Source organism: Salmo salar, chromosome 07, assembly GCF_965601325.2.
Source record: "Salmo salar chromosome 07, fSalSal1, whole genome shotgun sequence".
NCBI classification, from domain to species: domain Eukaryota; kingdom Metazoa; phylum Chordata; class Actinopteri; order Salmoniformes; family Salmonidae; genus Salmo; species Salmo salar.
Window position 1 is genome coordinate 70941424 of NC_138297.1, and position 13680 is coordinate 70955103.

Genomic DNA, 13680 nt, shown 5'->3' on the forward strand with positions numbered 1-13680 from the left:
CCTATCCCTGACCTGCAGATCTTTAGTCATAGTAGAGACAGGACTCCACCTGCTGGTAAAAAGCTCATAACTATTATCAGAATCTTCCTCCATCCACTACCCATCATCACCTCTCAAGCAAGGTTAATGTGTAGCGTCATGATTTAAGCTACATATATTGAAGGTGTAACCCGGGACTCGATCCCGGGTCCAGCGACTATCAAGCCAACACATGAATCGCTACATTATATTGGTTAACTTTGACATAAGACCTTAAGACATAGCCCACACATGAACAATGTGACCACAGACGTGGAAAAAAATGACTGATCCTAAAACATAAATTGAGACAGATTTAATCATCAAGGCACAACAATCATTGTCATCTGAAAGGTCAAAGGTAAGTTGTTAGATGAGGTAGAACAACATGAGAGGCATCTATGGACAATATCATCTGTGTCCCAAATGGAACCCAAACTATTCCCTATATAGTGCACTACTTTTAACCAGGGTCTATAGGATTTTGGTCTAACGTAGTGCACTAGGTAGGGAATAGGGTGCCATTTATGGGTCTGCCATCCATCATTACCCATAATGCTTCAGGAAGGTTCTGTTTTTGACAATAACTATAGTGATAGTTTACAGTCCACCAGTACAAGTATTGTGATACAGTCCACTAGTACAGGTATTATGATATAGTCTACAGTCCACCAGTACAGGTATTGTGATACAGTCCACCAGTACAGGTATTGTGATATAGTCTACAGTCCACCAGTACAGGTATTGTGATACAGTCCACCAGTACAGGTATTGTGATATAGTCTACAGTCCACCAGTACAGGTATTGTGTTACAGTCCACCAGTACAGGTATTGTGATACAGTCTACAGTCCACCAGTACAGGTATTGTGATACAGTCTACAGTCCACCAGTACAGGTATTGTGATATAGTCTACAGTCCACCAGTACAGGTATTGTGATATAGTCTACAGTCCACTAGTACAGGTATTGTGATATAGTCTACAGTCCACCAGTACAGGTATTGTGATACAGTCTACAGTCCACCAGTACAGGCATTGTGATATAGTCTACAGTCCACTAGTACAGGTATTGTGATATAGTCTACAGTCCACCAGTACAGGTATTGTGATACAGTCTACAGTCCACTAGTACAGGTATTGTGATACAGTCCACCAGTACAGGTATTGTGATACAGTCCACCAGTACAGGTATTGTGATATAGTCTACAGTCCACCAGTACAGGTATTGTGATACAGTCTACAGTCCACTAGTACAGGTATTGTGATACAGTCCACCAGTACAGGTATTGTGATACAGTCCACCAGTACAGGTATTGTGATACAGTCCACCAGTACAGGTATTGTGATATAGTCTACAGTCCACCAGTACAGGTATTGTGATATAGTCTACAGTCCACTAGTACAGGTATTGTGATATAGTCTACAGTCCACCAGTACAGGTATTGTGATATAGTCTACAGTCCACCAGTACAGGTATTGTGATATAGTCTACAGTCCACCAGTACAGGTATTGTGATACAGTCTACAGTCCACTAGTACAGGCATTGTGATATAGTCTACAGTCCACCAGTACAGGTATTGTGATATAGTCTACAGTCCACTAGTACAGGTATTGTGATATAGTCTACAGTCCACCAGTACAGGTATTGTGATATAGTCTACAGTCCACCAGTACAGGTATTGTGATATAGTCTACAGTCCACCAGTACAGGTATTGTGATACAGTCTACAGTCCACTAGTACAGGTATTGTGATACAGTCCACCAGTGTTCTCTCTCTGCTGGGTGTTCTCTCTCTGCTGGGTGTTCTCTCTCTGCTGGGTGTTCTCTCTGCTGGGTGTTCTCTCTCTGCTGGGTGTTCTCTCTCTGCTGGGTGTTCTCTCTCTGCTGGGTGTTCTCTCTCTGCTGGGTGTTCTCTCTGCTGGGTGTTCTCTCTGCTGGGTGTTCTCTCTCTGCTGGGTGTTCTCTCTCTGCTGGGTGTTCTCTCTCTGCTGGGTGTTCTCTCTCTGCTGGGTGTTCTCTCTGCTGGGTGTTCTCTCTCTGCTGGGTGTTCTCTCTCTGCTGGGTGTTCTCTCTCTGCTGGGTGTTCTCTCTCTGCTGGGTGTTCTCTCTCTCTGCTGGGTGTTCTCTCTCTGCTGGGTGTTCTCTCTCTGCTGGGTGTTCTCTCTGCTGGGTGTTCTCTCTGTTGGGTGTTCTCTCTCTGCTGGGTGTTCTCTCTGCTGGGTGTTCTCTCTGCTGGGTGTTCTCTCTCTGCTGGGTGTTCTCTCTGCTGGGTGTTCTCTCTCTGCTGGGTGTTCTCTCTCTGCTGGGTGTTCTCTCTCTGCTGGGTGTTCTCTCTGCTGGGTGTTCTCTCTGCTGGGTGTTCTCTCTCTGCTGGGTGTTCTCTCTGCTGGGTGTTCTCTCTGCTGGGTGTTCTCTCTCTGCTGGGTGTTCTCTCTGCTGGGTGTTCTCTCTCTGCTGGGTGTTCTCTCTCTGCTGGGTGTTCTCTCTCTGCTGGGTGTTCTCTCTCTGCTGGGTGTTCTCTCTCTGCTGGGTGTTCTCTCTCTGCTGGGTGTTCTCTCTGCTGTGCAGTGAGCTCAGGCAGGTAGTCTCTGTCTAAAAGCAAGTCTTGTCATGTTTGCAGGTGGAGGTGTGATTCCAGGTATCACGTTGACTGGTAGGCGTTCTTAGAGGCACTTCTAGACCTTCTCAACACCCTTCCCTCCATCCCTTCCTTACCCCTTGTCCTTCTCAACACCCTTCCCTCCATCCCTTCCTTACCCCTTGTCCTTCTCAACACCCTTCCCTCCATCCCTTCCTTACCCCTTGTCCTTCTCAACACCCTTCCCTCCATCCCTTCCTTACCCCTTGTCCTTCTCAACACCCTTCCCTCCATCCCTTCCTTACCCCTTGTCCTTCTCAACACCCTTCCCTCCATCCCTTCCTTACCCCTTGTCCTTCTCAACACCCTTCCCTCCATCCCTTCCTTACCCCTTGTACTTCTCAACACCCTTCCCTCCATCCCTTCCTTACCCCTTGTCCTTCTCAACACCCTTCCCTCCATCCCTTCCTTACCCCTTGTCCTTCTCAACACCCTTCCCTCCATCCCTTCCTTACCCCTTGTCCTTCTCAACACCCTTCCCTCCATCCCTTCCTTACCCCTTGTCCTTCTCAACACCCTTCCCTCCATCCCTTCCTTACCCCTTGTCCTTCTCAACACCCTTCCCTCCATCCCTTCCTTACCCCTTGTCCTTCTCAACACCCTTCCCTCCATCCCTTCCTTACCCCTTGTCCTTCGTCTCTTCTTCTTAGCTTGGCATGGCAGATTGCTGGCTGGCAGTACTTTCTTTCAGCACAATGTAAAAAAACTACTAAAAAGCATCAATACAAAACATACAATTTTTAAAAACACAAAATGGCTCACATGTTTGTGCAAGGTAGAGCAATGCAAAGTGTTACAAGAAAATATATATCGGATTTTTTTGTTTGTACAAAAATACTGAAAAAAAGACAATGTCTCTGGACTGGGAGATCCCATCTCAGTCAGTCTATCTCCATGGATACGTCCCAAATGGCATCCTATCCCCTATATAGTGCACTATTTTTGACTAGAGCCCTACACTATACAGGAAATAAGGTTCCATTTGAGACGCGACCCATCTCTCGGTCACAGTAACATGGTATTCCAGAGAACCTGGAGAACCAGGAGGATGGTGACACCCGAGGGGCCCAGGCTGGGAGAGTGGCCATCCAGGGGCCTCCAGACCTGGGGTGGGGTGCAGGACTGGGTGGGGTGGCTGGGGCCAGGGGTGGTGGCTGCGGTCCTCTGCAGCTGGAAGTTGTGGACGAGGGCGGAGAATGAGTCGGGACCGTACGGGACCGTTAACGTCTCCATCAACACCTGGTGACCCGGGAACGTTACCTGTCAATCACATTTATCCATCAGTTCATGTATTGATCAGTTATTACACTGTTGAGTAAACTTGACACACAGGCAAATATGTCAATCACATTGATTGATTTGATACTATTGATTGATTGATTCATACCCAGTTGTATACCAACTAAATATACAGTATTGTACTGTAGAGGATTGATTCATACCCAGTTGTATACCAACTAAATATACAGTATTGTACTGTAGAGGATTGATTCATACCCAGTTGTATACTAACTAAATATACAGTATTATACTGTAGAGGATTGACTCATACCCAGTTGTATACCAACTAAATATACAGTATTGTACTGTAGAGGATTGATTCATACCCAGTTGTATACCAACTAAATATACAGTATTGTACTGTAGAGGACTGATTCATACCCAGTTGTATACCAACTAAATATACAGTATTGTACTGTAGAGGATTGACTCATACCCAGCTGTATACCAACTAAATATACAGTATTGTACTGTAGAGGATTGATTCATACCCAGTTGTATACCAACTAAATATACAGTATTGTACTGTAGAGGACTGATTCATACCCAGTTGTATACCAACTAAATATACAGTATTGTACTGTAGAGGATTGACTCATACCCAGCTGTATACCAACTAAATATACAGTATTGTACTGTAGAGGATTGATTCATACCCAGTTGTATACTAACTAAATATACAGTATTGTACTGTAGAGGATTGATTCATACCCAGTTGTATACTAACTAAATATCCAGTATTGTACTGTAGAGGATTGATTCATACCCAGTTGTATACCAACTAAATATACAGTATTGTACTGTAGAGGATTGATTCATACCCAGTTGTATACCAACTAAATATACAGTATTGTACTGTAGAGGATGGATTCATACCCAGTTGTATACCAGCTAAATATACAGTATTGTACTGTAGATTGACTCATACCCAGTTGTATACTAACTAAATATACAGTATTGTACTGTAGAGGATTGATTCATACCCAGTTGTATACCAACTAAATATACAGTATTGTACTGTAGAGGATTGATTCATACCCAGTTGTATACTAACTAAATATACAGTATTGTACTGTAGAGGATTGATTCATACCCAGTTGTATACTAACTAAATATACAGTATTGTACTGTAGAGGATTGATTCATACCCAGTTGTATACCAACTAAATATACAGTATTGTACTGTAGAGGATTGATTCATACCCAGTTGTATACTAACTAAATATACAGTATTGTACTGTAGAGGATTGATTCATACCCAGTTGTATACTAACTAAATATACAGTATTGTACTGTAGAGGATTGATTCATACCCAGTTGTATACTAACTAAATATACAGTATTGTACTGTAGAGGATTGATTCATACCCAGTTGTATACCAGCTAAATATACAGTATTGTACTGTAGATTGACTCATACCCAGTTGTATACTAACTAAATATACAGTATTGTACTGTAGAGTATTGATTCATACCCAGTTGTATACCAACTAAATATACAGTATTGTACTGTAGAGGATTGATTCATACCCAGTTGTATACTAACTAAATATACAGTATTGTACTGTAGAGGATTGACTCATACCCAGCTGTATACCAACTAAATATACAGTATTGTACTGTAGAGGATTGATTCATACCCAGTTGTATACCAACTAAATATACAGTATTGTACTGTAGAGGATTGATTCATACCCAGTTGTATACCAACTAAATATACAGTATTGTACTGTAGAGGATTGATTCATACCCAGATGTATACCAACTAAATATACAGTATTGTACTGTAGAGGATTGATTCATACCCAGTTGTATACCAACTAAATATACAGTATTGTACTGTAGAGGATTGATTCATACCCAGTTGTATACCAACTAAATATACAGTATTGTACTGTAGAGGATTGATTCATACCCAGATGTATACCAACTAAATATACAGTATTGTACTGTAGATCAAGTATCTATTCCGTCTGAACAGATGAATGTAATAAAGGGTGAAACATTTTTATTGTCATGGTTTCACAATATCTCTGTTGTCGAGAATGTTCTGGTGCTTTCTCTGCTCTGTCTGCGGAGGGACAGTTATCTGTTAGTTGATCAGATGTTTACTGGAGACTGTGGGAGATGTGGGACCTCATACTGCAGAGGGATGGTTGTTATCTGTTAGTTGATCAGATATTTACTGGAGACTGTGGGAGATGTGGGACCTCATACGTGCTACTGTCCCACCCAACCCAGCAGGACCACCCACATGGCTTTGTATGAGCTGGGTCAAAATAAAAAACACTGACAAACATTCATTGAGGTTGTGTCCAAAATGGCACCCTATTCCCTATATACTGCACTACTTTTGACTAGAGCCCATAGGATTGTCTCACTCTAGACTGTGTCTGAAACAGCACCCTAATCCATATATAGTGCACTAGTTTGACCAGAGCCCCATGTCCTCCCCATGCCACTTAGAGGAAGTTTACCCTCCACCCTCTTGGTTTATTTGAGAGCAGTTAAATCATTCCTATCAGTCCCAGTCCAATCTCAGTGTTGTATTTAGGGAGGGGGGGTCAAACAGCAAACATGCATCCAACAAGTTTGTAGAGTCAAAAGTTTAATGACGTCATTGCTTGCTAGGAATATGGGAACAAATACTACACTCAACTACTTTAATACACATAGAGGTACATTTGTCCAAATGCTTATGATACCTTCAACGATACATAAAGCAGAGCCCTAAGAAATCCATATATATATATATATATATATATATATATATATTTTTATATATAAATTTGATTTTCTAAATCCACAACAATGCTTAAACCACACCAGGAGACCACTTTTGAGGTCTGGGATTTGTTGTTGTTGTTGAAATGTCAAGTTTTGCCCTTTAACTCAACTGCACCCAGCAAGAGGCTGCTGTTCACTGGTGTTTTTGTAGCACACGTGTGATGGTAGAGTTGGCAAAACAAATGACCCACTGGACTGATGCAAATAATCCCAATATAATTCTGCCAGGTAGGCAAAGGCAACTTTGTAGTTAACATTTAATTGAGAAGGGGTTTTGTGAAAGGCTTTCCATCTGCCAGAAGACTGTATTTGATTAGCATCACCGCTAACAGCTACACAGAGTGGTAGACGACGGGAACATACACAGACGGGGATTCTCGATGCCCGTTTAGAAAGTTGAAAGAAATACGAATCACTGACGCATTCTGTTCATGTTTTATAATAAACTTCGGGCAAAGTTGATTTCCTACTATGTTCCATATATTTTTGAATAGTGTTGAATTCCGTTTTATTGTCTAGATTCCGTGATTCAGCTTTCTTCGCATCACAGATTTTTAAATCAGACCCTAATAAAAGTGCTTTCATTTCTAAACGTTAAAACAGATATGTATGAAAATACCCTCAAATAAAAAAGTGACATTTTTGTACATTCGCCTCATGTGAAACATTTTATCTCAAATCCAAATTGCTGGGAGTAATAGAGCCAAATTAAATGTTTTAGCTTCACTGTCCAAATAAATAACTACCACCCAGATACACAGACCGGTCCCAAATGGCACCCTATTCCCTATATAGTGGAATAGGGCTCTGGTCAAAAGTAGTGCACTACATTGGGAATAGGGTGCCATTTGAATAAACAATCCTAAAGTATCAATACTACCACCAGAGGGTGCTGTCTCACCATAAAGGTGTAGTTGCCTGGCAACAGCAGTCTGTAGTACTCTCCATGGAGGTCCGTTCTGAAGGGACAGAGGTTCCGTCTCCCCTCCACCTCCACCAAAGCATTCTGTAATGGGTTTCCCTCCGCGTCCAACACCTGCCCTTTCACACCTAGCCACACACACACACACACACACACACACACACACGGCGGGACGGAAGGAGAGCAGGACAATCAACACCAACCAACCAAAGCCAATTGGTTCTCAATTTACTGTCATCCAAATTGTTAAAAGTTTTTAAAAAACATTCTAATAAATGCAACAGTTGAACAACGTATGAAGATCCTCCAGGTACTGACTGGATTATAGCACATAAAACATTTTACTGGCACGGACAAATAATACCTGGACTTCTGGGATTTTGGTACTCAATTTGTCAAATTTCACTTTTATTTTCTTAGAATGGACTCATATCTACATTTTGTAATGGTATCAAGTATTTAAAAAAAATATGTGTTAAAATAAAGAAAAGTATATATGCCTCATTTGCATAAACACACTAGGTAATATGCATATATGAATAAATGAACATAAGTGGAACTGGCCTACAACCACCAAAAACTAGCTCTGTCTAGGCCTACCTGCTCGGTCCAGACAGCCTCATTAATTACTGATGTTAAGTTGTGTTGCATAATTCAACATGTTGCATCACTAGCAGGAAACCCTCAGATTAAAGACCGACAGCTCGGCTCTAGATCACATCTATCTAAACAGACTTTACATTGTTTGTGAGATCAGACATAATATCACTATCATCCCAGTGTTCATTTTCAGGAAGTTTCTTTCATTTCAGCGCATCTAATTTGTAAACGTTAAAAAAACGACAGGCACAAGCAAGAGTATGAAAGATTCGCAGGAGTAAAATGAATCAATCCAGCGAGATTTAAATGTCAAGTGGATTTTGCCTCCCCCCCCTTCAAACACAGGAAATAGATGACAGAAAAAGACAGATCCTCAGGTGGGCGGAGCATGCGCGCTGCTACTCAATTATCCGGTTGTTAATTAGACGATACCCCATTAACTATTCAGAAGGGGTGGAGTTTCCCCCTTCTTAACTTTACTGGAGTGAATGAACCCTTCGTCGCCCTATTCTGTGTTTACCTCAACACAACACAGGAGAACATTAAGACTATTCTGTGTTAACCTCAACACAACACAGGAGAACAGTAAGACTATTCTGTGTTAACCTCAACACAACACAGGAGAACAGTAAGACTATTCTGTGTTTACCTCAACACAACACAGGAGAACAGTAAGACTATTCTGTGTTAACCTCAACACAACACAGGAGAACAGTAAGACTATTCTGTGTTTACCTCAACACAACACAGGAGAACAGTAAGACTATTCTGTGTTTACCTCAACACAACACAGGAGAACAGTAAGACTATTCTGTGTTAACCTCAACACAACACAGGAGAACAGTAAGACTATTCTGTGTTAACCTCAACACAACACAGGAGAACAGTAAGACTATTCTGGAAAAGCTTTTGACTGGAATACAAGGGTAGCTTCTGTTGGTTATTAAATATAACCTTTTAGCCAGGGTCACATTACAGTGGTGATTATTGTGATGTCAGTTGAGGCACCAAGCATCACACTGACTCTCCTGTGCATCCCAAATGGCACCCTAATACCTATATAGTGCACTACTTTTGACCAGGGTCCGCATCCCAAATGGCACAATATTCCCTATATAGGACACTACTTTTGACCGTGATGACTGACCTGGACCGGGAGTCACAGGACCAGGAGTCATCCCAGGATAGACCGTGATGACTGACCAGGACCAGGAGTCATCCCAGGGTAGACCGTGATGACTGACCAGGACCAGGAGTCATCCCAGGGTAGACCGTGATGACTGACCAGGACCAGGAGTCATCCCAGGGTAGACCGTGATGACTGACCAGGACCAGGAGTCATCCCAGGGTAGACCGTGATGACTGACCAGGACCAGGAGTCATCCCAGGGTAGACCGTGATGACTGACCAGGACCAGGAGTCATCCCAGGGTAGACCATGATGACTGACCAGGACCAGGAGTCATCCCAGGGTAGACCGTGATGACTGACCAGGACCAGGAGTCATCCCAGGGTAGACCGTGATGACTGACCAGGACCAGGAGTCATCCCAGGGTAGACCGTGATGACTGACCAGGACCAGGAGTCATCCCAGGGTAGACCGTGATGACTGACCAGGACCAGGAGTCATCCCAGGGTAGACCGTGATGACTGACCAGGACCAGGAGTCATCCCAGGGTAGACCGTGATGACTGACCAGGACCAGGAGTCATCCCAGGGTAGACCGTGATGACTGACCAGGACCAGGAGTCATCCCAGGGTAGACCATGATGACTGACCAGGACCAGGAGTCATCCCAGGGTAGACCGTGATGACTGACCAGGACCAGGAGTCATCCCAGGGTAGACCGTGATGACTGACCTGGACCAGGAGTCATCCCAGGGTAGACCATTGTTGTGAGATCTTGTCGTGCTTCCTGATCTGGAGATCTATTTTAGTGCCTGGGGGCTTTTCAGCATGTGACATAACGTCGGGATTTTTTTTTGTTATTACAGAATTACCTTGAGCTTACATTCAATATCCACATCTCTTGAATGAATTGTTTTACCTTACCGATTCTTACCTAAATGAATCGTACTACCTAAACGATTCATACCTAAATGAATCATTCTACCATTGAAATGATCAAGCCACCACTTGGTAGTGAAACACTGTACAGAAGTATTGATTGATGTGATTGTATTTATGATAGACAGCGTGGTACTAACCCACGACAGACAGCGTGGTACTAACCCACGACAGACAGCGTGGTACTAACCCACGACAGACAGCGTGGTACTAACCCACGACAGACAGCGTGGTACTAACCCACGACAGACAGCGTGGTACTAACCCACGACAGACAGCGTGGTACTAACCCACGACAGACAGCGTGGTACTAACCCACGACAGACAGCGTGGTACTAACCCACGACAGACAGCGTGGTACTAACCCACGACAGACAGCGTGGTACTAACCCACGACAGACAGCGTGGTACTAACCCACGACAGACAGCGTGGTACTAACCCACGACAGACAGCGTGGTACTAACCCACGACAGACAGCGTGGTACTAACCCACGACAGACAGCGTGGTACTAACCCACGACAGACAGCGTGGTACTAACCCACGACAGACAGCGTGGTACTAACCCACGACAGACAGCGTGGTACTAACCCACGACAGACAGCATGGTACTTACCCAGATGGACCTGTTGCATGTATGCCAGCAGCGCGGCCCGGTTGGCATCCCAGAGCCCAGGCAGATCACTCTCTGGAGGGAATTTACAACAGGACAGCTCCAAGGTGATCTCTAGACACTGGCCCCACACGTAGTTATAGTCCTGCATCCCTCCTAGGAAACGGATAGAAAAACATGAAACTGAGCCAGACTAGAGCCATAATGGTGCTCGTCACTCTACCAGTCACTGTAGTCTATTAGACCAGTATCTATAGGGTGAAGGGAAAGGCTGAACGGTCGTCACTCTACCAGTCACTGTAGTCTATTAGACCAGTATCTATAGGGTGAAGGGAAAGGCTGAACGGTCGTCACTCTACCAGTCACTGTAGTCTATTAGACCAGTATCTATAGGGTGAAGGGAAAGGCTGAACGGTCGTCACTCTACCAGTCACTGTAGTCTATTAGACCAGTATCTATAGGGTGAAGGGAAAGGCTGAACGGACGTCACTCTACCAGTCACTGTAGTCTATTAGACCAGTATCTATAGGGTGAAGGGAAAGGCTGAACGGTCGTCACTCTACCAGTCACTGTAGTCTATTAGACCAGTATCTATAGGGTGAAGGGAAAGGCTGAACGGACGTCACTCTACCAGTCACTGTAGTCTATTAGACCAGTATCTATAGGGTGAAGGGAAAGGCTGAACGGTCGTCACTCTACCAGTCACTGTAGTCTATTAGACCAGTATCTATAGGGTGAAGGGAAAGGCTGAACGGTCGTCACTCTACCAGTCACTGTAGTCTATTAGACCAGTATCTATAGGGTGAAGGGAAAGGCTGAACGGTCGTCACTCTACCAGTCACTGTAGTCTATTAGACCAGTATCTATAGGGTGAAGGGAAAGGCTGAACGGTCGTCACTCTACCAGTCACTGTAGTCTATTAGACCAGTATCTATAGGGTGAAGGGAAAGGCTGAACGGTCGTCACTCTACCAGTCACTGTAGTCTATCAGACCAGTATCTATAGGGTGAAGGGAAAGGCTGAACGGACGTCACTCTACCAGTCACTGTAGTCTATTAGACCAGTATCTATAGGGTGAAGGGAAAGGCTGAACGGACGTCACTCTACCAGTCACTGTAGTCTATTAGACCAGTATCTATAGGGTGAAGGGAAAGGCTGAACGGTCGTCACTCTACCAGTCACTGTAGTCTATTAGACCAGTATCTATAGGGTGAAGGGAAAGGCTGAACGGACGTCACTCTACCAGTCACTGTAGTCTATTAGACCAGTATCTATAGGGTGAAGGGAAAGGCTGAACGGTCGTCACTCTACCAGTCACTGTAGTCTATTAGACCAGTATCTATAGGGTGAAGGGAAAGGCTGAACGGTCGTCACTCTACCAGTCACTGTAGTCTATTAGACCAGTATCTATAGGGTGAAGGGAAAGGCTGAACGGTCGTCACTCTACCAGTCACTGTAGTCTATTAGACCAGTATCTATAGGGTGAAGGGAAAGGCTGAACGGTCGTCACTCTACCAGTCACTGTAGTCTATTAGACCAGTATCTATAGGGTGAAGGGAAAGGCTGAACGGTCGTCACTCTACCAGTCACTGTAGTCTATTAGACCAGTATCTATAGGGTGAAGGGAAAGGCTGAACGGTCGTCACTCTACCAGTCACTGTAGTCTATTAGACCAGTATCTATAGGGTGAAGGGAAAGGCTGAACGGTCGTCACTCTACCAGTCACTGTAGTCTATTAGACCAGTATCTATAGGGTGAAGGGAAAGGCTGAACGGTCGTCACTCTACCAGTCACTGTAGTCTATTAGACCAGTATCTATAGGGTGAAGGGAAAGGCTGAACGGACGTCACTCTACCAGTCACTGTAGTCTATTAGACCAGTATCTATAGGGTGAAGGGAAAGGCTGAACGGTCGTCACTCTACCAGTCACTGTAGTCTATTAGACCAGTATCTATAGGGTGAAGGGAAAGGCTGAACGGACGTCACTCTACCAGTCACTGTAGTCTATTAGACCAGTATCTATAGGGTGAAGGGAAAGGCTGAACGGACGTCACTCTACCAGTCACTGTAGTCTATTAGACCAGTATCTATAGGGTGAAGGGAAAGGCTGAACGGTCGTCACTCTACCAGTCACTGTAGTCTATTAGACCAGTATCTATAGGGTGAAGGGAAAGGCTGAACGGTCGTCACTCTACCAGTCACTGTAGTCTATTAGACCAGTATCTATAGGGTGAAGGGAAAGGCTGAACGGTCGTCACTCTACCAGTCACTGTAGTCTATTAGACCAGTATCTATAGGGTGAAGGGAAAGGCTGAACGGTCGTCACTCTACCAGTCACTGTAGTCTATTAGACCAGTATCTATAGGGTGAAGGGAAAGGCTGAACGGTCGTCACTCTACCAGTCACTGTAGTCTATTAGACCAGTATCTATAGGGTGAAGGGAAAGGCTGAACGGTCGTCACTCTACCAGTCACTGTAGTCTATTAGACCAGTATCTATAGGGTGAAGGGAAAGGCTGAACGGTCGTCACTCTACCAGTCACTGTAGTCTATTAGACCAGTATCTATAGGGTGAAGGGAAAGGCTGAACGGTCGTCACTCTACCAGTCACTGTAGTCTATTAGACCAGTATCTATAGGGTGAAGGGAAAGGCTGAACGGTCGTCACTCTACCAGTCACTGTAGTCTATTAGACCAGTATCTATAGGGTGAAGGGAAAGGCTGAACGGTCGTCACTCTACCAGTCACTGTAGTC

The 13680-nt window shown here is 44.2% G+C and overlaps 1 protein-coding gene across 1 annotated transcript in view; it reads right to left on the bottom strand.

The window, feature by feature from the left end:
• Positions 1 to 319: 319 nt before the first annotated feature.
• LOC123743798 (carboxypeptidase M) overlaps positions 320 to 13680 on the bottom strand; it is a 126683-nt gene continuing 113322 nt past the window's right edge. Inside the window, exons 7-9 of the mRNA XM_082978030.1 lie at positions 10931 to 11083; positions 7629 to 7777; positions 320 to 3919 (exon numbers count right to left, since the gene is read on the bottom strand). Coding sequence (XP_082834156.1) covers positions 3665 to 3919; positions 7629 to 7777; positions 10931 to 11083 — 557 coding nt within the window. The 3' untranslated portion in view covers positions 320 to 3664. The remainder of the gene's footprint in view (positions 3920 to 7628; positions 7778 to 10930; positions 11084 to 13680) is intronic.